The sequence below is a fragment of the Acinonyx jubatus genome, chromosome B1, assembly GCF_027475565.1.
Source record: "Acinonyx jubatus isolate Ajub_Pintada_27869175 chromosome B1, VMU_Ajub_asm_v1.0, whole genome shotgun sequence".
Taxonomy (NCBI): domain Eukaryota; kingdom Metazoa; phylum Chordata; class Mammalia; order Carnivora; family Felidae; genus Acinonyx; species Acinonyx jubatus.
Genome location: NC_069382.1, coordinates 70,175,541 through 70,201,100, shown reverse-complemented (window position 1 = coordinate 70,201,100; position 25,560 = coordinate 70,175,541). Strand labels below are relative to the sequence as shown.

Sequence of the window (25,560 nt, the reverse complement as noted above, 5' to 3'; positions counted from 1 at the left end):
GGGATTGATGACAGATCTAAAATTCTTCAATGTTTGTGCAAAATGCTATTTTGGGAAATCTGAGGATTTTCCTGAACAGCTGTGAAATTCTAATACTTCCCTAAATTATTTACAATATTTCTTAGACAAAAATGCACCATTCATTTTATTTTTAACTTTTGAATTTCAAAAGGAACTTTTTCTCAACATCTAAAATGCCAATTTCTTTAAACTATAATTTTAAAATTGACAAGTAAGGGAAGATGAGTATTTTAGAATTGTAAAATATTTTTTCTCTTTGAGTAATTGGTATATTTCTTCACAAAATAACCAGGATTTTTTTTTAAAACATGAATTTAAAAACAGTAGAATAAGTGAACAATTTAGGCAGGTAATTTTATGACTATTTGTCATAAATTGAAATAGTTCTCTTGAGAGGATGGTAGTGATAATTATATGTAGTTTTAAAAATATTACCAGTGAAATAATTTTAGTGACTCTGATAACAATTAAAAAATTTTTTTTAATGTTTATTTTTGAGAGACAGAGAGAGGTTGGAGGAGGAGTAGAGTGAGGGAGACCGAGGACCTGAAGCAGGCTTTGCATTGACAGCAGAGAGCCTGACACGGGGCTTGAACCCACAAACTGTGAGATCATGACCTGAACCGAAGTCAGGCGTTTAACCGACTGAGCCACCCAGGCACCCCTAATTTCTTTTTAAATAGACCCTTACATGATTTCTTTTTAAAAAGATTCTCTGTGTCTTTCCAGTTGGAAGGCTACATCGCAGGAAGTAGCACCAAGAGGCAGGAAGAATATCATTAAAAGTGTTAACTTTTTACTTGTTCTGATCTCATGCTGTTCACACCCCAACCTTGGTTCTTCCCATTATACGGGGTTGAGTTTTCCACTTTATTTAGAGCCTGCTTGTTTGAATTTTTTTATGTTCAAATTCTAAAATGACTTATTCCTTATCAAACTCGACAAAATTTGTTGCAAATTACAGGCTGTTTGTAACAAATGGTGTTGGTCGTGTTTCTCAGAAGTGTAAGAAGCAAAATCAATGGAGATACTTTATTTCATTTTCCTTCCTTAAAAAAAGAGAGGTTTGAAATGACTGCTTTTTAAGATTTCTTCCCATTCTACACTTCAGTAATGTTCTCAAATAACACAGGCAACTCCCTTTTCCACCTTCTCTAGGAAGAGGCTACTTGGAGACTGAAAAATCTCTCTTAAAACTTTCAAGGAAAGGACTTACTCCACCCACTTATGTGGATCATTTAGAGATTTTTCATTAGATGCCAAGGAAGGCGGGAAATGAGGTAGTTAATTCCTGGAAACTTTGTCTCTGTAATTATGTATGAAGTTATTTTTACTGTGCATATTATAGAGACAACTTGCATTTATTTTGAACCATTCCAAGATCTTTGAAAATATGGAACTTCAAAGTATTTCTCAAAGGAATAATAAATACTCATTTGTTTCCTAAATCTGTGGATTGTACTGAATCCAGAACTCCAGCACAGTTTTCCAGGATGAGAGCACTAATTTTTCTTCTGTAAATAATAAGTGCTAGGTGACATGATGGATTGGACTTATGGATAGCAGAATTCCTGAGTAGAAAAAGTATATTCATTTTGCTTGTAGAAAAAGCAGTAAAATGATATCAGAACATTAGGAAGTGAATTCAGAAAACCTGACCAACCTTTTTGGCCTCTTGAGGGAAAATAGATGAATGGACCTGCTCCCTATCCCTTTTTTGTTTTCTAACATTGTAAAGCTAAGAAGAATGAAGTCAAAGCATATTTGAAGTTTGCTTTATTGTTTCCTGGGAATCCACTGTGCTGAAATATGTGTATCTATGTATATTTTTTATGTCTCTTTTATGTATATACTTCTTTGTAATTGGTCATTCAGGTCTTTTTTTGTAATCCTACTCCCATGGGTACATTTAGAAATAAAATAGGATACCAGTTTTAATATGAAACTCTTGTTCTCTAGAATACATTGCTACAGCCATGTGGATGAATAATTAGCTTTATATAGATAATATTAGACAAAGTGGGCATGGTTTTCCCTTGGCTTTTTTGAGAATGTTTTTTGTGGCCTTTGAGGTTGCTGCAAATAAGTACAATCTAACTACAAATAAGGCACATTTTTAGCAATATAAATATACTCAAATGAAATCAATTTAATTTTTAAACATGAATTCTATTTCTAATATAACAGGCTGCGGTCGTCACTTTAATTTTGAGAGAATAAAACCAAGTAAGGAAAGCTGTAACTAAAGAAATCTCAGGAGTATTTTTTATGTTAGATACAATCTAAAGAAAATCAATATTACATTAAGTGGTGTTAAATTTTTTATGCTCCGGGAAAGCACTTTACTTGTCCATTTAATTAATAACAAATTCAATAAAACAGCAAATCTCTGGAGAGCTGGTTACCACAAAAACTTCAAAGATGAACATTCTGACTTGATGTGTTTTAGTGTCCCTCTTGCTTTGGAGTGACAAATTTAAACACGATTTTATTACCAATTCTAATACCTTAGCATTAGAAGTATTTTTATTTAAATTAGAATGGGTCCACATTAAAAAAAATTAACATTTATTTATTTTTGAGAGAGAAAAATAGAGAGAGACAGAGTGTGAGCAGGGGAGGGGCAGAGAGAGAGGGAGACACAGAATCTGAAGCAGGCTCCAGGCTCTGAGCTGTCAGCACAGAGCCCAGTGGGGGGCTCGAATTCATGAACCGCGAGATCATGACCTGAGACAAAGTCAGAAGCTTAAACGACTGTGCTACCCACCCAGGCACCTGAAAATGGGCCCGCATTTAAGGCGCAGTGCCTGTCTTTGTGTGACTCATGGGAAAGCAGGCTTGGGCTATCCTGGCCAATCTCTGACCTTCGTTAGCATCAATGGTGCTGCTTCACAGTAATGGTGCCAGTTGTTACTGCCTCATGTCATCTGTTTAGCTGCATATAGAAATGTGCTAATGGCACAATATGACACAAGATGAAAATAGGTGAGTATGAAAATGATATTGGCCTTGCTTTATGATATATTTAAACATTTTGTAGAGGACAGTTTGAAAAAAATTAAGATACATATTTTCAAGTTCTTGTTGGACTCCACTTTTCTTTTTTTCTTTCAAATCAGTACGTTAGGGCTGATTACGTTAGGATGTTTCCTATAAACACAACAAATAGCTCAATTTTTACTTTGAGAGAAATGGAAATAAGTATCAAGCTTTTTCTGGTGATTTTTCTTCTCACCAGATTTTCTGTCACATTTTTTGCAACACAAGTAGTAGTAGAAGGGCTCTTTATGTCAGACAGTCTTTGTGCCTTCCCTTTTCGGGAAGAATTTTCATGAGGAAAACTATAGGAAGAACCTCGTACTACTCAACCAAATAAAACAGTTTTAGGCCTTCAGCGGCTTGTCGTTTACATGAACTGTTCAATACTCAGGGTTTGCCATATTCATTTCCTTTTATATGGCAATAGCAACCTCTAGAGGCAAACAGGACGAACTGAAATTTTTGTCAAGAGCTGGCCTGAGTCGATTATAACCGGTGTAATTTTTAGAAAGAAAACAAAAATCACTTGGCATGAAGACAATTAAAAAATAAACCAGATTCACCCAATCAAGAAGACTGTTGAAACATTTATCTGAATCAGAATGTCAATCTTTCACGACCTAGCTGAGGGCTTTTCTTCACTTTGAAGTCTTTGGACCCCACTCTTTAAGTCTGAGTTATTGGCTCTCATATTTATGCGTCAAAAGCCACTCTGTACATTTCTTTTATGATATGAGCCATGAGCTGCTTAAAGTCAAGATTTATGTCATGCAGATTTGTATCTTAACCTCTACCCTGCCACCAGCCTGTACCACATACGGTTCATAATATATAATGCATATGAAATAACTTTATAGAATGGATGAATCATTGAAAGGAGAGGAGAGAAAATTAAACCACAGTGCCATTGGTGCCTTGGTGGAATATTTCTCAAATTTGGGTACCCGTCGAGCTACCTTGTATTCACCTCCTAATATCTTACTAGATACTTTTGTTTCCCTAATTGACTTCTTTGAGGCATTTGGAACTGGAACTATAGTTCAATTTTGGCCTATCTCCAGCACCTTTTTGATGCATTCTTTTATGCTCATGGCATTCTGAAACTATTTTATTTTACCCATTTGTTTTTAGTGATAATCATCAGTTATTGATGGATTAGTATTTGCTTGGTGTATTAGTTTTTATTGCTATCATAACAAATTACCACAGATATAAATGTCTAAAACAACACAAATTTATTATACTATATTTTTAGAGGTCAAGGTCCATTAAAGTTTCACTAGACTCTAATGAAGGTGCCAGCAAGGCTACGTCCCTTTATGTAGTCTCTAGGGGATAATTGTTTCCTTTCTCATTTAGGTGTTGACAATTCAGTTCCATGCTGTTATGGGGCTGAGGGCAATGTCATGTTTTAAATCAAAGTCTAACTTCTAAAGCTACCTTGTTCTTAATTCTTTTACCATGCTATGTTGTGGGTATCCTACCATATATGTGTAACACACACACACACACACACACACACACACACAAACACATTATCAACTGTTATTTGAAAAACCATGTTGGACTAAGGAAAACATATTGTTTGCACCATTTCTCCTGGTGATGTTTATGCAAACAAGTTTTGTGTATTAGTGAGTAATGCATGCATGCTAGTTTGGCATGGTCTATTAATGGCAAAGCTGCAAGAACAGAAAATACTTATTGGTAAATTTATTTGTTTTAGTTTTCCAAGATTCAGGTCCAAAAGATAATCATTTCACAGGTCAGCTATGAAGCTGTATCTTGATTGGAAGCTACTAATGAATATGAAGAAATTCTGCCACTTTAATTTAGAAAATGTTAATTCTAAAATATTACTTAACAAAGTAGTATGCTTATATTTTCATATGCTTATCACTCTGATATAGTTTTTTGAATGAATGATTTTTAGGTTTGTAATGTAAACAGAGGGTAACATGGGGTCACTTTTGGCATCCGTATTGTTTATCATAACATGCATATGCAACTTCCCCAAACTCCTATAAATACGTATATCTTTGGTTTAGCCCATTCTTTTTGCATCCCATTTGTTTATTTATCCTTTTTAAAAATGTATTAACTGATAATAGGCTCAGATATTTTTATTAATTCTATTACTTTAGCCTTAAGTTCTCTCCACGTGTGGTTCTTGCCTTGTAGTTGTCTCCATGCACAAGGGAAGGCTGTGTTATGTGAATGTTTATTCAGTCAATCCACCAACTAACGTCAGATTTGAGCCTTGTTTCCTTATCTTGCTTTCTCAAAGTCAGCTGCCATTGTGGAAGCATCATTTATTCACCTCATTTCCTCTTTATTACAGAATCTTGATGCTCTGCATGACCACCTTGCTACTATCTACCCAGGTATGCGTGCGCCTTCCTTTAGGTGCACTGATGCAGAAAAGGGCAAAGGACTCATTCTGCACTACTACTCAGAGAGAGAAGGACTTCAGGATATTGTCATCGGAATCATCAAAACAGTAGCTCAACAAATACATGGCACTGAAATAGACATGAAGGTAATGGTCAGTAATGGAGGCTCTTCTGAACACATCTGACATACAGAATATTAAACATGACACTGTGAATTTACCTGTAGCTGTCACTTCTAGTGGACCTCACCAAAGGCATATTTATGAGCCATAACAGTGCTACACCAGCAATATTCTATATTTGGCCTTGGAAATCATTATACAGGATATTTTTTCCCTATGGCAGCAGAAATCTCTCTCCAATTATACATTGCTTAAGGCAATGTGAAGCCTAGCTTGCATTTCCTGTATGCATCAGCTGGGTAGCAGAAGGAAAAGTGACTGGTTAAGCTGTAGCCTTCACAATACAGAAAACCCAAAATGTGGATAGTCAAATTCTAAGATATATAAGATATACATATATAATATTAGACATTATTTTACTGATCATTGTCTCTGTAGATTCTTTTTATCTGTTCCTGAAATAATAGTTGGGATCTTTCATTTTTGTGATCTAAAAATTTTGTTCTTTTAGAAAAAATTGGATTACTTGGTGAAAGAAGTCAGGTCTTAATATTTAAAAAAATTTGTTGCTATTGATAATACGTGCTCTAAGTTTTGAGTGAAAATATCAGGGTAGTGCTACATCAGCTGTGTAATAAAGAAAACCATTGTTTTTCTCTCTTTTTGACCCTGCAGTCTCTCCCAGTCACCTGCTCGGTGTGTGCCCAGAATGTTTAGCCTTACGAGCCATTTTTTAGTTGCTCGAAGTTCGAGAGAATTAGGGAGAGAGATATCCTATTTCAACTTTTTTTCTTTATGGCTATTTCTTAGATGTCAGAGTTATGTTCTAGCACATACAGGAAGCCCAAACTTTAAGTACAATATTATACAAAATAAAAATTGTCATCTTTAAATTGTTTATATTGGAAAAGTGTCCCATATATTTAATCTAGTAATGCCATGTTAGATTCGGTGGTTTTCTTTCTTTCAAGAGTTGATGTCAATTCTTGGTGTGACACTTGTGGGTGAGTCCCAGGTGCATCCTTAGTTTTTCTACAACTAGAAAGTAGGACTGTGTAACTTGACATTATCAAATCCAGAGACATTTAAAAAATTAAAACCGTGGGTAGAGAATCAAAATGTATCCATGGCTAGGAATCTCGCTGGAATTTAGCCAAAATATTATATGCCTTTCATTTCTTATTTTTGATCCTGACCCCAAACTAATGCTACACTTATGCCTAGTGAGCCTTTATCAGGGGCTTTTAGCATACTGTGTCTACTCTTGTGTTTGGTTTTTATTTAGGCAGGTTGAGCAAAAGACAAGTACGTAGAAACTTCAAGAAAAAAACACAAATCAGGGTGCACTTGGAGATTGCAGTTGCTATGGTTATCAGTGTACTTGGCATGGGAGATTGGCAGCCGTGAGCACACTCTATATAAAATTCAAGATTTTACTTAGTTGCACGGTTTCCTTTATACAATATTTTGTTGCCTTGTGACCTTCATGTATTTAAGTGCTCCAACACAGACCTTCTGGAATATTTTCAGTTTTAGTTATATTTGGTACATTTAATTTTTGTCAAAGACACCTTTAATTTCCTGAAGTATTCTTATGTTGAATCCGTAAGCTTAACGAGTCCAGGGTTACCAGATAATTTAACTACTTAAGGAATATTATACTGTGTCAAGAAGTGATATGCCAACGAGAGCTTAAAAATATGATCAGAAAGCAGTTCATTTAGGGGCACCTGGGTGGCTCAGTTGGTTAAGTGTCTGACTTTGGCGCAGGTCACGATCTAGTGGTTCGTGAGTTCGAGCCCCACGTAGGACTCCGTGCTGACAGCTCAGAGCCTGGAGCCTGCTTCGGATTCTGTGTCTCTGTCTTTCTCTGCCCGTCCTCTGCTCGCTCTCTCTCTCAAAAATAAATAAACATTAAAAACATTTTTTTTTTGAAGAAAGCAGTTCATTTTGACAATTTAATCAAAACAAAGGAACAAGATTGAGGAATTAATTAGTAAATTTAGGTTGCACATAATTCAGTTCCTTTAGCTAAAATGGAACCAGAGCAGACCATCAAAACTGGGCTTGAATTTGAAGACTGACTCTTATTTTGTTCATGAAACTTTAGAGAAAACAACCTTAGTGAAGCAGACTGTTTAAATCATCGATAAAAATACTAATATTTAGCCAGTGTAGTAGGTGAGTGTGACTCCCGGGAGTAATATCCTAATTTCATCATGAAACGATTTGAAAGAATATGTACAAGGGCGTCACGTTAATTGTGATTTGTTCTTAAGTCTCAGAGTGTGCTGCTGGGAATGCATGAGCAAAAAAAGCCAAGAAGAGCAACATTCTGCCTTCATTGAGCTTATAACTGAAGAACTATTGTGCCCACTACTTCCCATTTGGATCTGGCCACAGTTGAGATACAGTTTTTCCTTTTGGAAGAGGATGTGTTGTTTCTGGTTTCTTAAACTCAAAAGAATAAACATCTTTTCTATACCTTAATAATGTATTTGCCTATGCGTGATATTTCAGAAATGTCACTATTTCTGTAAATTATAGAGCTTTACTCACTATTATGATTGCTTCCCTAGAATGAGTTCCTAGACTTGTAATTAGATTGAAGAATGCACAACTTTTTAGGGATTACTTGTATATTATCAATCTACCCTTCAGAAAATTTAATCAAGATCCCCTCCCACTTGTGGTATTCGAGATAACTCTTTTTCTGTATCTTACCCAATTTGGTATGTTGTATAATTGCTATTTGACGGATAAAAAGTGACATTGCATGTATTTTTAAATATGTAGCTGTATTATTTCATTTCCTTCTGTTTGCACATATCATTTTTTATCATATTAAAGAAAACCACTTTGTATGGTTTGTGGGGTATTCACTGTACAATTGTACCTGGCTGAGCGGGCTGAGCCTACCAGGACAAGGGGGTGATTTTCTCCCAATTCTATCAAAGAAGCCATCTGGGCTGCTGAAGGATTCATACCAGATTTGCAATTTTATTGTAAGTAATTTTTCAGTCTTCGAATTGCATAAGTCAATGTCCAGAAATAGTTTCCTATTTAAGACATGCATAGTATTTGCATTTATGCATATTTTTAAAATGAACTCTCTAAATGCAATTCTCATAACCAGTTTCTTAGGCATTTAGGATTTTAAGTAAACTGAAATGCAGGCAATTAACTCATCTCCCCCTCTGAAAAATCCAGGTTATTCAGCAAAGAAATGAAGAATGTGATCATACTCAATTTTTAATTGAGGAAAAAGAGTCAAAAGAAGAAGATTTTTATGAAGATCTTGATAGATTTGAAGAAAACGGTACCCAGGAATCACGCATCAGCCCGTATACCTTCTGCAAAGCTTTTCCTTTCCACATAATATTTGACCGGGACCTGGTGGTTACTCAGTGTGGCAATGCCATATACAGAGTGCTTCCCCAGGTAAAATGACATCACACTTCCTTGAGGTCTGAGGCAAAGGCTCTAGAGTTGTTATATGTGGCCATTTATTCACTTAATACATTGATTATATATCACGTAATGTGCAGTACATCGTGTATCACATAAGTTTTTTAAACTGAGCTAAATGTATTTGAGCATACTGCCACTTTCCCTAGGACAGCTATTTATTCTTTTTCTGTTTTAATCACTCACAGGGACAATGGGAAAATTACATGGGGATACTATTGTTTTAATGAGAAAATGGGTAACTTTCTAGTCATAAGCAACTCCCCTACCAAATGATTATGATTTTCTACTTTAAAGTCTTACTGAGCTGGCTTAATCTAATCTCAAATCATAAGAATTATTTCTACTGATCACATGATCCTTTCTTTTCATCCACATTGTAGCTCCAACCTGGGAACTGCAGTCTGTTGTCTGTCTTCTCTCTGGTTCGTCCTCATATTGACATTAGTTTCCATGGGATCCTTTCGCACATCAATACAGTTTTTGTATTGAGAAGCAAGGTAATCAAAATATTATTTCTTTCAATGCGAGTAAGGGATGTTATATCTTAGAAGTGTCCCTGATGGAAAGTTACCTACTATACTATTCTATTATATGGAGAAGGTATAGAAAAATTCAAACCAAACCTCAGAGGGAGTCCTGTTTCAAAGGCAAGATTATTGATTTTTGGTTTGCCTGAGCAGCACTGGAACTCTTACTAACTGATCAAAATTAACAAAAGTAAATTTTGAGACTGTATTGTTGGGACAATGCAATTTCACATAATAAAACAAATATCTTTTACTCCCTGTACAGCTACCATGTACTATTTTAGACATCAGAAGAACTGATAAAAAAAAAAATACACTTTTTTAACTTCACCCAAAGCCACTGATTTAATTCTTCCTTAAATTGTCTATTATTCTTGGTGCCATTTTTGTGGAAATTTAAAAGTGATAAAATATTCTTTTGGTTGAATGTTTAAGGAATACCCAGATCTCATAGTTTCTGTTCTTGGGAGTGATACAGCAAACGTGTCCTAGAATATATATTTTGTCCTTCCTGAAGCCCTTGGAAGGGTCTTACCCACACATACTTTATGTATTTGGAACTACTCCCAGCCTCTCTGTGAATGCAGGTATGGGGAATAGAGACACTTGGTTTCTTTTTTTTTCATAGAACTTAGTATTATATGTTGGAGCCATACTGGAAAATCAGAAATAAGATTCACAATAGCTTTAAAACAATATGCAAGCATAGTAAGACTATTATCTTTTTGGGTCCAAAGGAGATAGTCAGTTCGTTTTTCTGCAGTGTTCGCAAGGTAATCACTTTGCTTATTACCTGGCAGTATTTCTGTGAAATGCCCTTCCTGATCTACTTGGTGTCCTTATTCCCCTTGGACACTTTGGTGGGAAATGAGGTATACATGTCCTTCTTTTTGCTGACTTGCTGCATAGGGAGAAAGGTACTAGTTTAATAGCTGTGTCTTGCTTTTTCAAGGAAGGACTGTTGGATGTAGAGAAATTAGAATGTGAGGATGAGCTGACTGGGACTGAGAGCAGCTGCTTACGTCTCAAGGGGCAGATGATCTACTTACCTGAAGCCGATAGCATCCTTTTTCTGTGTTCACCAAGGTAATCATTTTTAGATCAATTATAGTAGATAGAAATACCCATTTTTAGCTAACAGAGAAATTCAAAAGCATCTTATTTAATGATGTCTACATGTTTCAAGTATAATTAGGTATTACAACCCCTGTTCATACAGCACTCTAGTACAAGGATAATTTCATTTAACATTTGTAACAAGCTCAGAAGAAATCCTGTATTCTTTTTTTTTTTTTTAATTTGTCCTGTCTTAATCAATGTGCCAAGTGTATATGCCATCAGATCATGGAAAAATCTAATCTGCAGGTAGCTAATGCTTAGCTTTGTACCTTCCAAAGAGGCACCACGTAGAAAAGAAATTCCATAAAGCATTTGATATGATGACATAAATACATGGGTATATTTGGCACCGAAAAATTACTTTCTACAGTTATTTCTAGATTTAAAATATAACTACCCTATATTGAAAATATTTAGCTACTCTAATCAGGATATACTATTCAAAATATATTATTACATTGAAATTTATGTAAGTTATGTTTTTTGTAATGAACATCAGAAGGAAGTAAAACTGTAGGATGATATTTTTCCAATTTGAAAAAACATTTTACCAAAAGATGCATGGCAACTCAGAATAAGAAAAACATACCTAAATTTACTTAGAAAAATAGAAAAAGATAACTGGAACTTTTTAGGTGGTATTTTGTGTATTTATAACTTTGTATGACAGAAACCTATGCACATTATTTAGTAACACATTCACTACAGCATGTTTTGCTGAGCTACTGGCTAAAAATTTAATTTAAAGTCCACCATGATCACTCTTCATTTAAAGATACTGCCTGAAAATTTCTGAAAAATCTATTGAACTTTATAACTTCCTTTAATATTATTAATACACTATTAACGACTACATAAGACTAATGATTATTTTTTCCTGAGAATATGCATCATGAAAATAAAAGAGACAAACTTAGAGAATATCAATCCTTTATATCTTTTTATTAGTCACTTTCATTGTTCTAACTATATTTTTATCTGCTATCAATGTGGTTTTTTTTTTCTTTTGCCCTTTTCATGTTGAGCTTTAGTAGAATGACAGCTGTTCAATAGGGACAATTTCTATTCATGGAGATAAAGGTCTCTTTGGAAACAGAAGCAGAAGATTTGGAGGCTCTTTGTTAATTACAAATGAAGAAATTGGTCACATATTGACACATTCACAATTTGTTATATGGTACCTGTCCGTGTATTTAGAAAGATTTGTACTTGTGTTAAATGAGATCCACTAAAAGCAGTTTTACTTATAAATAATTCTGAGATGATTAGTTTAAATTTAGGGGAAAAATGTTACTAGTTCATTAAGATAATAAGTAAATTTTTAGAAAAATGAGACATAGAGGCACTTTGGTGACTCAGTCAGTTAAGCATCTGACTCTCTTTTCGGCTCAGGTCATGATCCCAGGGTCATGGGATTGAGTCCTGTGTGGGGCTCTGCTGAGTATGGAACCTGCTTAAGATTGTCTCCCTCTGCCCCTCCTCCACTCCCTCTTGTGCACACAGGTACTCTTTCACACACACACACACACACACACACACACACACACACACACAAAGAAAAGTGAGATATAATTTGATTGTTTTTAAACTCCATACAAGAATTTTTAGCCATTTTTATTTTAAGCTTATAATCTTTTTTTTTTTTTTTTCTGTTCATGGGCAGTTCTTGTATATCAGCTAGCAGGTGAACTGTCCTCTTTTCAGATGAGTCTATTCTGCCATTGAGCCGAGTTGTTCAAGGTTAACATACATATGCATTTTAACAAAATCTAAAGAAACCATATGGTTCATTACTAAAGTCTTTGATCATTTTATTTTTCTATATTGACATGCTTATGTTGGCTTTGATTTGTGGACATTTCTGCTGAGAATGTATAACAAGGAGACATTTTATTAATCCAAAATTCTTCAGTAAAGCCACAACTCCTTATGTCATTTTAGAGAAATTCTAATTGTGAATGCCCAGAAGTTATTACTTTATATTTAAAGAATTCAAACCAATAATATAACCTTAAGATATTTTAACCAAAAAATAAATGTTTAAAAAGCAGTCACTTATCAGATCATCACTGAATCAATACAATTATGCTATTTTTTTTAATGTTTGTTTATTTTTGAGAGAGAGAGAGACAGAGGAGGGGCAGAGAGAGAGGGAGACACAGAATTTGAAGCAGGCTTCAGGCTCTGAGCTGTCAGCACAGAGCCCGACACAGTACTCTAACCCATGAACCATGAGATCATGACCTGCGCTGAAGTTGGATGATCAACCAATTGAGCCACCCAGGTGCCCCTATTATGCTAATCTAAAATAACTTTGGTAAAAAAAAAAAAAACATAGGTTACAAATATGCATACACTTTAGTAAGATTATATAATGTTTCAAAAATGAGAAAAATTTTCAAAGCAAACAAAAGTAGTAGAAGAAATTAGAATCAGAAGTAAGAGTAGCACATAAAATACATGTCATAAAGTTATAAGCACATAAAATACATGTGAAAGATAGGTCATAAATCTGATTGTAAACTTTTTATCACTGCATCTAAAAGAGAAAAGCAACCAGTTACAACAGTCAATGGATGCATAAGGCAACAATGAACTGGTTTCTCAAAAGAAGCATTATCATCCCTGTTACAGAGGGCAAAAAGAAAGTTTTCTCCATCTCTTTATAATGAGGGGAAAATGTGATTGCAGTCCATAACGGCCACGTGTTAAATACCAGGTTAATTTTCACAGGATAGTTTTCTCCTTTATTTTTCAGTTTAGGCTGATGGAATCAAAAAGTGAGATTTGGCAAAAATGTATGTCAAGTTCACTGCTCCTTGATAGATTTTTTTTTAATGTTTATTTTTCAGGCAGAGAGAAACAGAGCATGAACGGGGGGAGGGTCAGAGAGAGGGAGACACAATCCGAAACAGGCTCCAGGCTCTGAGCGGTCAGCACAAAGCCTGACGCGGGGCTCAAACTCGCGACCCCAAGATCATGACCTGAGCCGACGTCGGTCACCCAACCGACTGAGCCACCCAGGCGCCCCTGCTCCTTGATAGATTTTTAAATATATGAAAGAATGAAGTTATAGTCTTCATGCAACTCTCCATTTTTTTTTTTTCTGTCTTTAGCCTGACCTATTGAATGGTAGGAGATGACCAGATTTTACTCCTTGACAGTAGTCAGGCTTGATGTTAGCATGTACACAAGTTGGCACTGACTTCTCCTCATTTCCCTATCTACCAGTGTGATGAACCTGGACGATCTGACAAGGAGAGGTCTGTACCTAAGTGACATCCCTCTGCATGATGCCACGCGCGATCTCGTTCTCTTGGGAGAACAATTCAGAGAGGAATACAAACTGACCCAAGAACTGGAAATCCTCACAGATAGGCTGCAGCTCACGTTAAGAGCCTTGGAAGATGAAAAGAAAAAGACAGACACGTAAGAATGTAACCTTGTGGGTAAGGAAGGGCGTTGTGTATTGTGACCCTACTTTGGTTAAGTTTGGTAACCAAACTAGAAAGGCATGGAACCTGTTGTACTCTGGAGTAGTAGGTAAGAATCTTCCATATCGCTTAGAAAGAAATTATGCATACAGAAATACATCAGTCTTAATGGTAGTGGAAATGTGTCTTCTAGTTTTAGAAACTAAGTTGAAAGAATAAATGCCATAATACCTCCCTGAAAATCAATACAATAATCCAAGTGTGTATTTAAATGTGAAGTATCCATTTATTCCTTCCTTCATATGAGAGATATATTCGAAGCATCCTCTGTGTGCCAAGGGCTGGCTGGGTTCTCGGGGTTGCAGTGAACACTGTACTTAGAATTGGCCTTCATTTTCAAATAATTCATTCAGATATGCACTGTGCATACTACTTGGCCTTGCTTGTATGTATTTGTTAAAGGCACTAAATCACTGGACATTGATGAGAGATTTTACCCAGGGTCTTGGGTATTCATTTTTGATGGCTTGTCGGAGAATTGAAGTGATCTGTCTGCCTTCTCCTAAGAACTATTTCATTCTACTTGAACACCCAGAATATTGATAACAGCATCACTTTCTGTACTTTTCTTTGCGTTGATATGTGTGTGGTTGCCCTGAAATGAATGCTGTGCCCGCACATAAACACGCCAGTTAACTATTTATTAATAACATGGATGAAATAGAGAATGACATTTAATGTCTGTCTATACATAGCTTCTTAATTCACTTGTCTTGACCTTTGTATAGAGAAGCTGAAAGCTATATCTGGTTTCTTTGATGCCTCTTTACTTTCCTTGTGGCCCTCAACAGATCCCTGAATCCCTCCAGATATTTTGCAGATTTCAAAAAGAATATGGGACAGGCGGCTCAAATTCCTCCCACTGCTTAAAAAAAAAAATTCAAACTGTAGGTTTTATTGTATGTGGTACAACTTCATCCTTGAAAATAACACATTGTATGAGGCTTGTGAGATTCAACTTAGCACAGTACGTCCTCTGGCTTTAGGGAAGAAAAAGGTAGAGAGGCATCATTTCTTCCTCTGGGTCCTCATGCCAAGAGCCATCGGTTACCCCAGTTTCTGCTTCTGTCCTATCAGTCCCTCGGCTCTCACCCTCCTCCCGTTGTGCTTACCACACTTGTCCCTCTGCGTGGTACCTGATGCCATCGAAAAATCACAGGATTGCCTATAGAAGTACAGTCTTTTCTTGCCGAGCCCAGGCTCCACCTGTTTTTTCCGTTTCTTCGACGGAAGAAAGAGGCATGGATGAGACTGGGAGGAGATCTACTTGGTTTAATGGTATTTACACAAATTCAGGTAAACTTCTTATTCCTGAGAGATAAACACGGTCCTGGTATTATACTACTCAGACAGTGTTCTAAGTGCTGGTAATGACAACTTTCCTACTGTGAATGCTGTAATAACAGTTCAAAATTCAGTACCACGGATGAAAACTCTGACTTCTATTGCCAGGGTCCTGCTTTGCCTATTTGGTTGCCTTATTTCCATTTAGTTTGAATTGGTTTGGATTTGGAGGTGTTGCATGTGATTAAAACAAATAAATTATGGTATTTTTGAAAACTTACATAGATGGCTAATAATGGGTGTCTTATAAGACTCCAGGTTTTTACGGTACAAACGACATCAAAACTCTGTGATTCCCAGCATTTCTTCCTGCGGCTTTTTCCCCATCCCGCTGAATAGGCTGTTGTATTCTGTCCTCCCTCCATCCGTTGCCAATGAACTGAGACACAAGCGTCCAGTGCCTGCCAAGAGATATGACAACGTGACCATCCTCTTCAGTGGCATTGTGGGCTTCAATGCCTTCTGTAGCAAGCATGCATCTGGAGAAGGGGCCATGAAGATTGTAAACCTGCTCAATGACCTCTACACCAGATTTGACACACTGACTGACTCCCGGAAAAATCCATTTGTTTATAAGGCAAGTCCGGACCACATCCTAATGCAGTGCCCTTCAGAGTCTGAATTTTGAGACCCTATGTTCCGAGGCACCATTCTCTGACTATAGCCCTACAGCCTTGGTGCAGTAGGCCTCCATGTATCCACTGTTTACCATTTTCTCAAATAATTTACCTCTTGTTGTAAACCTTTCTCTTCCCTGTAACCAAAATGAATAGAGCTGATAGTTCCCTGGTTCAAATGAAATGTTCAGCAGCTTTTTGCACTTACATTAATGAATCTGCACAGGTTGTTTCTCACCCATCATGTAAACATAGCATTTGTTTTAGTGCTCTGTCGGAGACATTTTTACTGAAATACATAAATGCTTTGCATAGTAAAGAAGTCTTAGAGCATGAGAAGGGGACTGGGGACTCGGGTTTGCTTTTAGATTACACCGACCTGAAGATAAACATTTATAAGGCATTTATGTGCTTTGTTTCAATTAAAAACAAATATAATATTGGAAAAAATGAAGTCAGGGGATTATTGCTTCATAAAAGCAAGAATGTTAACCGGACCATCTCCAGGCATCTGGAGTAATAGGAGTGCCACAAGGACTATTTATTTTATAGTGGTTTTCTGAGGTACAGCGTGACATTTTGTGAGCACATCATAAATGTAAATGGTTATTGAACATGATAAACCATTGGACGTTGGGCAGTGGCTCTTGTGTCATAAACCATCATTATTTTAGGGAGATACTAGTAATAAATTGTTCTAGTGAATTATAAGCGTATCTGAGATGAGAAACCAGGAATTACTAGGGGGGAAATAATGCTGTGTCCGTGCCTGGCTGTAATCAAAGACCTCAAGTGCTGTGTGCAAGTTTCAAATAATTACAAGGTTTCATCTTGCTGGAACTGAATGTATTATAATTTTAAACGAATTCATGGGAGGAAAGTTTAAAGTTACTGGTAGCCTTGGGGAAATGTTGTTTATATAGAAGGGTAGCAAATGAAACAGTAATGTTTATTGTAACCAATGACCGTATAAATATATGTGCTGTGTTAGGTGGAGACAGTTGGTGATAAGTATATGACAGTGAGTGGTTTACCAGAGCCATGCATCCACCATGCACGATCCATTTGCCACCTGGCCTTGGATATGATGGAAATTGCTGGCCAGGTTCAAGTAGATGGAGAATCTGTTCAGGTTAGTAAATAAAATAGATACTATAATAGCAGTAGCAGACCTTTGTGGTCAACTGACTCACATTCTTTGGCAGGCAGTCATTACGTATAAGGGAAGACATCATCATGACAACAGACTATAATATTTTTGAACCCATTGTATTACATTTTTTCACAGAGATGGGAAATCTGTCCACCTTTTTGAAACTACCTAGTCTGTTCCATGTACTGAAATCAAGAGGATGAGACCAAACTTCCTATCCTTTCTGGTTTATTTTTTAAAAATCTCTTTCCTGCATCTCATATAAGTTGCCAGATTCATATCTTTGGAATCTTCTGACTTTAGAAAAAGAATATTTCTCTTGGAAGACAGATTTTGTGAGAGTTTTTTTTTTAATATTAATGCTTGATTTTTTTTTTTTTACCTTTCCTTTAATCTCTTTTTAAAAAAATTTTTTTTCATTTATTTATTTTTGAGAGACAGAGAGAGACACAGCACAGGTGGGGGAGGGGCAGAGAGAGAATGAGACATAGAATCTGAAGCAGACTCCAGGCTCTGAGCTGTCAGCAAAGAGCTCGACGTGGGGCTTGAACTCACAAACTGTGAGATCATGACCTGAGCCGAAGTCGGTCGCTAAACCGACTGAGCCACCCAGGCGCCCCGAGAGTTTTTTATTTTGTCTGTAATACACTTGGAGTTCTTCCAGAGAATTCTTATGATTTCTTTATGATGACTTTACGTTATTCTATGACGTAAAGTAATCAAAAATTAGTGTTTTGGTGATCGAGCTTATTGAAACAAACCTTTGATTTCTGCAGATAACCATAGGGATACACACTGGAGAAGTAGTTACTGGTGTCATAGGGCAGAGGATGCCTCGATACTGTCTTTTTGGAAATACTGTTAACCTCACAAGCAGAACAGAAACCACTGGAGAAAAGGGAAAAATAAATGTGTCTGAATACACATACAGGTAAGAGAACAGGTCTTGGTATTTACTGATTTGCAAGAAAAATGTCTCTTTGCATGTGGTTTAACTCTCTGCATGATTTTGTTACTTTTAAACAGTCATCACTTATGCTCTTAGGATTGTTTATTTTTTATTTGAGAACGGATCATCACTCCCACTTTCAATGAATCTACACCACCTTAGGAATTCCTTGCATGACCACCATTACTAAAATCCTGTGTTACTTTTAAATACAGTTTTAACATGTGTCATTACTGTCTTGATTTCAAACTTCAGTTCATGTCCCTTTCTCCATACAACCATAGTCAAGACGTCTTTTCCTATTCCCTGTCCCCTATCTTTTAGATGTCTTATGACACCAGAAAACTCAGATCCACAATTCCATTTGGAGCACAGAGGCCCAGTGTCCATGAAGGGTAAAAAAGAGCCAATGCAAGTTTGGTTTCTATCCAGAAAAAATACAGGAACAGAGGTATGACTAATCAGCATGCAGTTACGTTTTTTAAAGACAGAATATAAATACAAGGAGCTAAATTATAATCACTGAAAATATGTCTCCTTTGAAAAGAATTCTTACTTGCTGAAATGAACTCTCAGGTAAAGCACTGTAAGTACTGAAACATTAATGAGCCAGTCAGAACAATAAAAACTTCTTAGGGGATACTTTATTGTTGCCGGCTTTTTACCTCTAATGAAATTAAACTTAAAAGTACCAGACGGGGAAGACCAGTTTTTGGTTCTTCCTCCATAATCTGGCTGAGGTGAGAGGACAATGAGGGACTCCCTGGCCTCTTTGCTTAGCTCCATAAGGGGTTCTGAGATCACCATCTGGCCAGAGTCAGGAATGCAAGTTATGGGAGGTTTCTTAATCACGAAGCTTCAGATCCTTCTAAGGGCCAATCTATCTCCCTGTGGAATGTTAGGGGATCTTTAGACATCCTAGGCCCTCGGGCATTTTTCCCAGAAAGCAGAGCGATTTATACTTTCCCAGAATCTAAATGATTGCATAGGGGAACCTCAGGTCCGTGCTAGTGCTGTGGTTATACTCCGGTTGTACTTCTATGTGCTAGAGTTGACTTTAGACACTAGCCCTCCAAACTGGAATTCTGATTCATGCTGGGCTCGTACACTCCCACACACAGAAGTAAAGTTGATACTTTGTTCCCTGTTGATGTACAGGTTCTTTAGAGAGGGTGAGACTACTTGATTATATTTCCTTTTCCGAACGTATACATCCCCTAAAAATGCTGGTAGAGCATAAGTCCTAAAAGGAATGGAATGCCAAGTTTTAAAATATTTATCTTTATCTTCTTTCTGCTGTTTTTACTTTAGATAATTTACTTGTGGTTTTGGCATGCTTACTGAGGCTCTTCTGATAAATTAAGCCCTACCTCAAGTGTTGCTCATTTTAGGTGGGTGGTCCTTGTTTCACCCAGAATTATGATGGGAAGACTTAGAAAAACAGATGTGCATGCATATATTAAAAAAAAAAAAAAAAGAAAAGAAAATCTTTGGGGGATACTACAAGCTTTATTATCACTGAAAATGAACCCTTATTTATTCCACTCTTTAAAGGAACCAGCACAGGATGATAACTGAATTTCAGACTGTGGGATGACGGGGACTGCAGAATGGGCTCCAGTTGTCCCCTGTCACACACCAAGCAATTATTCCCTGTGGATACAGATTTCGCTTTGTCCTTTGCAATGACCCCAAGCCTTTCTCTTAGGCATAGCTTTCATTATTCGTTATTCAACCTTTGCTCTGCTTTTGGTAATTTTCAAGGTTTAGTATATTACCTAAAGTTTGGCTTTAGATGTGGATAATGTGAATTTCATGTGTCTTAAGATCTACTACAAGCATTACTTAACATGGTAATTTGCAAGTGGTAGGCACCCAATAAGTAGTTGTTGAATTTAATTAAATGACACTGAACAGTATTTGGTCATGTGTACATATCATATCATGGTTTGCCAAATCTGTTTAGTGTTCCATGTATATGTATATGTATATTTTAATGACTATAATAACATATAACAAAGTTTATATCGTGTTGGTGTACATCATCATAGAAACCATTTTCTAAAAGAGTGAATTCTAACTTTTAGGGGAAAAAATGCAATTTATTTTCAGATTCCCAAAATAAGAATTAATATACCATGCTAAGAAAATAATGAGTATTTTGAACTGTGCTAATTTTTCATCAAAAATATAGGATGCACATTTCTGTTCTTAAAATATTTGGTTGCTCACCCAAATCATGTGGCATTATAATTCCTCTAAAATTCTGTAGTTTGTACTATATCCCTTGTATTAAATCCCTTTAACAACATGTTATAAAAAGTTGCACTGTTTCACAGTGAGCTATTACTTTAGCTTGAGATAAATGTCAGGGCTCTAACCACATCTGAGAATAAAATTGGGAGTACTACTGGGATACTCCTGTAAGAGCCATTTCTGGCCATTTATTTCCAGAAATGAGCTTCTTTTTCTTAGCTTGGAAGAATGTGGTTATATCCAGGCCATCAGGTTCAGAAAAGTTAACTTTAATTTTGACATAGAATGCATCCCTATTGGAATAATTGGCCTGTTGTTCTTAAATAATTTATTAATATCTACCTTTATAAAATACAGTGAAACTACATTTATTTAAGAGTGTTTGTCTTTAAATTTAGTATTTCGTATCAGCACAATGATACATGTATAAATGTTCCATGTTCCTGTGTAAGAAAATCTGCAATAAATTATTTTTTCCACTTGTCTCTAGACAGTTTTTATTTCACCAAAAATGATATTAATGTCATTATTGGCCATGTTATTAATGCCATTTTTATACATACATTTTATAATTTTCCCTGTTTTGCACTTTAATTTTGATTCAGTGTTGTTATGAAGTTGAATGGCTGCTCTTAGATAGGCTTAGTCTCAGATGCTCTTTTTCTTCAGTACCAACTAAATGCAGAAGCAAGACGAGACCTGGGGGGACAGATCCATGGATCGACAGGAAATGACATCATTCCTTGAGGATCTCAGTCTTTCAGGAGTGAAAGACACATGTACAAATAATTACAATATGTGATATTTGTAGTGTTCATCCAATTTAAGGAACTGAGAGAATACGTAGAGAATGAGAAAGGAGGGGATCAAGGTAAGACGGGGACAGGGGGCAGCAGGGAGACCAGGCAGGGTTTTATGAGGGTCTCACTTAAAGATGAATCAATGCCACAGGAGCGAGACTCTAGACCTCTTCCAGCAGCAGATGCTCAGGAAGTGTCTCCAGATTCTCCCCTGCCTAATCCTCCTGCACAGCACACGTTCTGTGCATTCACTTTGTTCTGCATATCTTCCGAATTTCTACAATTCCTTGACGTGTCTCTGTTGCACTGACCCTGATGAGCCCTTCACGTTTGTTTGTTTTCATCCTCTTTTTATCGTTTCTGTTCAGTTATTTCACAAACATTTTTTTTGGTAAGAGTTTTAAAACATGAAGAAAAGGTTAAAGGACTCCTATAAGGCACAACCATTCACCAAGCACCTGGATTCTACACTTCTTAAAAATTTACTGTTTGGCGACTCCCTTTTAATTCATATTCTGGCTTTTTGTAGTCTGCTGGGTTTTATTTCTTTTGTTGAGCGCTCACCCACATACTATAAAATTCACTTTTTAGAAGTGTACAGTTCACTTTTTAGAAGTGTATTCACAAGGTTGTACAACCAACTAATTCCAAAATATTTTCATGACCGCCCCCCCCCCAAATCCTGTAATCATTAGCAGTAAATCCCAATTAACCCCTTCCCCCAGCCCCTGGCAACACTAACCTATTTCCTGTTTCTAAAGATTTACCCATTCTGAGCATTCCATGTAGCAGAATTGTACAATATGTGGCATTTTGTATCCGGCGCTTAGCATACAGTTTTCAAGGTTTGTCCATGTGGTAACATAAATCAGTATTCCGTTACTTGTTAATGGTTCAGTAATATTCTATTGCATGGATTCGCCACATTTTGTTTATTCCTTCATAAACCATGGACATTTGAGTTGTTTCCACTTTTGGTTAATATGAATCACACTTATGATCATCTGTACAAGCTTTTGTGTCCATATATATTCCCAGTTCTCTGGTATTAAACGTAGGAGTTTCATTTCTAGGTCATATGGAACTCTAGGTTTAACTGTGGCAAGCTGCTAAACTGTTTTCCAAGGTGGCTGCACCAGTTTTCTTTCCCACTGGCAGTGTATGAAAGTTGCAATTTCTCTACATCCTTGACAACACTTGCTATTGTCCATTTCTCTGATTCAAGCCATTCCAGTGGGCGTGAAGTGCCATCGCACTGCGGTTTTGATTTGTATTTCCCTCATGACTGCTTATGTTGAACATCTTTTCAAGTGCTGGTTAGTCATTTGTATATCTTCTTTTGAGAAATTCCTATTCAAATTATCTGCTCTTTGGGTGGGTGGATGGCACCAGCCTGCCCTTGGGGTCTCCATTGGCCGCCTGCCGGCTGGCCTCTGCCCTCAGACTGGCCTCTGCCCTCAGGCTGGGCTCTGTCTTGAAGGCGTGAGTGGAGGTGCTGCTCCGGAGCTGGAGAAGGAGCCACCCGGCAGCACTGTGGAGGATCCAGGGGATCTGCAACGTCCCCCCAACCTTTCTCCCCCCTCCCGCCCCCCCCCCCCCCCATCCCTGCACTCCCAGCGCCCTCTCCCCCCCTGCGCTTCTCTTTGGGCGCTGGCGCCCAGGGTCGGCCTCTCACAGCTCCGGAAAGGAACCCAGGCAGCTCTCTGGCGCTGGGGACTGGAGACCCCATGAGGCCCCACAGAGGCCCAGGGGCGGTGGTGATGGTGTGCGAAGCCATGCTGAGCTGCGCTGGGCTTTGGTGAGGTGCGACAATTTATCTTTGACTGTTGAGGCAGGAAAATGTGGATGATTACTACATCACGAGGGGGAGGAACTTGGCAGGGGCTAGTCAGAAGGCCTGTTAACATTTCTGAACCTCGGGGTATCATTATCTGTAATACAGGAATGATCATTTTCTCCTCATGGGAGGGATTCGTTGGGAGACTCCTGGTATTTTGTTTTCTCTCACCATTTTGTGGACATTTTTCCTATCCCTGCGTTTATTCTGCAAAATGTTATTGTTAACATTATCCATAAAAGGCATTTAGGTACTGAAAAGTTGAAAAACACACAAATTATTTGCCCCTTTGTAAATGGAGTTATTTGCTTTTTTTAGAATGTTTATTTATTTTGAGAGCGAGCACAGTGGGGGAGGGGCAGAGAGAGAGGAGAGAGAAAATTCCAAGCAGGAGCCATGTCAGCGCAGAGCCGAAGGGGGCTGGATCTCACCAACTGTGAAATCATGACCTCATGAAATAATGACCTCAGCTATGGGATGCCTGGGTGGCTCAGTCAGTTAAGCGTTGGACTGTGGCTCTGGTCATGATCTCTTATGAGTTCGAGCCCTGTGTCGGGCTCTGTGCTGACAGCTCAGAGCCTGGAGCCTCCTTTGGATTCTGTGTCTCCCTCTCTCTGAATCCTTCCCCACTCACACTCTGTGTCTCTCAAAACTAAGTAAACATTAAAAAAAAAAAATCATGACCTCAGCTGAGTTGGAGGCTTAACCAACTGAGCCACCCAGGCGCCCTGAGTTATTTGGTTTTTAATTGTTGAGTTTTAGGAGTTCTTATATTCTGGACACTAGACTTAATAAGACCATGATTTAGAAATACTTTTTTTTCACCTAATATGTCGGTTTTTTCACTTTCTTTGTAGTGCACTTTGAGGCTCAAAAGGTTTAAATTTTGGTATGGTTAAACTTGTGCACATTTTTCTTAGGCTGCTTATGCTTTAGATAGCATACCTAAGAAATCATTGCCTAATCCAAGGTCACAAAGATTTACACCTGTATTTTCTACCAAGAGCTTCATAGTTTTGTTCATAGTTTTAGCTCTTACATAGGTGTTTGGTGCATCTTGAGTTAGCTTTGGTATATGATGACCCTGGGAGTCCAAATTCGTTCTTCTGCTTGTGGAAGTCCACTCATCCCAGCAGCCTCTGTTGAAAAGCCTATTCTTTCCTCATTGAATTATCTGTGCACTCTTCTTGAAAGTAAATTGACCGTAAATGTAAGGGTGTATTTTTGGACTCTCAGTTCTCTCCCTAGATTTATGTCTATCCCGGTGCCAGTACCACTCAGTCCTGTTTACTGTAGCTTTGCGGTGAGTTTTGAGATTGGGAAATATGAACCCTCTAACTTTGTTCCCCAACAGCTCCTTTAGGCACTGATGTTTCTCAAGATTTCTTCTCATATCCTTGAATAATCTCACTTGTCAAATCTGTGACTACCAATAATCTTGACTAACAGGAGTTGCACATCTACTTTGTGCAAGGTTTTCTCCTTGCCACTTTAGATGGCTTATTGTATCCACATCCTAACAACCTAAATAAGTATGTTTTATCTTTTAATACGTTACTGTATTTTGTTTGCTAACATTTCACTCTGATGGTTACGTCCATTTTTATAAAAAAGGAATGGTTTGTAGTTGTGTATGTTTTGTCAGGTTTGGGGAATTAATCATACATTTCCTCATAACAGATGTGAAAGTTTGCCTAATATTTTGGGGGGATAGTTAACAGTTTGGAAAAAAATTCCAGTGAAGTTGTCCAGATTTAGTGCCTTTGTTTTGTTTTGTTTGTGGAATAGCTCTCTAATTGTATTCTTTGTTGCTTCTCTGGGAACTGATCTCTTTACCTTTTCAATTTATTAGACTTAACAATATTAGTTTTTTAAAAGAAAACTATCCATTTCATTCAGATTTTTAAAAGTATTTTAATAGGCACACAAAATAAACCTTTATGATACTTAATTTTTTTCCCACTTTTGAAGATTATTTTGCCTGAAATAGTGTTTGTTTTCTTCATTTATCTCTTAATCCTGTTAATTAGCGACTTTTTTCCATTTTCAGAGAACTGGGTTTTGGATTGGTTAGTTTTACTATTTTTCTATTTTCCAACTTTTAAATTTCTGCTTTAATCATTAATTTCTTCCTTCTATTTATTTAATTCAGTTTTTCTTTGTCCCACGATTTCGAGTTATATGTTTGTCTTAAGAATTGAACGCTATATGGGGCACCTGCATCACTCAGTCAGTTAAGTGTGCAACTCATGTTGATTTTGGCTCAGCTCATGATCTCACTGTTTGGTTGATGGAGTCGAGCCCTGTGTCAGGCTCTGCACTGACAGCGTGGAGCCTGCTTGGGATTCTCTCTCTCCCTCTTCCTGCCTCTCCCCTTTCTCAAAATAAATAAACTTAAAAACAAAAACAAAGAATTGA

At 37.2% G+C, this 25,560-nt stretch overlaps 1 protein-coding gene across 3 annotated transcripts in view; it reads left to right on the top strand.

The window, feature by feature from the left end:
• Nucleotides 1-20,989, top strand: part of GUCY1B1 (guanylate cyclase 1 soluble subunit beta 1) — a 46,862-nt gene extending 25,873 nt beyond the window's left edge. For 2 of the 3 annotated variants that reach the window (XM_027067872.2, XM_053216809.1), the window contains exons 5-14: nucleotides 5,402-5,599; nucleotides 8,786-9,016; nucleotides 9,427-9,543; nucleotides 10,526-10,659; nucleotides 13,924-14,121; nucleotides 15,870-16,107; nucleotides 17,139-17,279; nucleotides 18,077-18,231; nucleotides 18,574-18,700; nucleotides 19,561-19,783. In XM_027067872.2, coding sequence (XP_026923673.1) covers nucleotides 5,402-5,599; nucleotides 8,786-9,016; nucleotides 9,427-9,543; nucleotides 10,526-10,659; nucleotides 13,924-14,121; nucleotides 15,870-16,107; nucleotides 17,139-17,279; nucleotides 18,077-18,231; nucleotides 18,574-18,700; nucleotides 19,561-19,593 — 1,572 coding nt within the window. In that variant the 3' untranslated portion in view covers nucleotides 19,594-19,783. Of the gene's footprint in view, nucleotides 1-5,401; nucleotides 5,600-8,785; nucleotides 9,017-9,426; nucleotides 9,544-10,525; nucleotides 10,660-13,923; nucleotides 14,122-15,869; nucleotides 16,108-17,138; nucleotides 17,280-18,076; nucleotides 18,232-18,573; nucleotides 18,701-19,560; nucleotides 19,784-19,803 lie in introns of those variants that run through there. The other variant, XM_027067875.2, reaches the window with a different exon arrangement.
• Nucleotides 20,990-25,560: the final 4,571 nt, after the last annotated feature.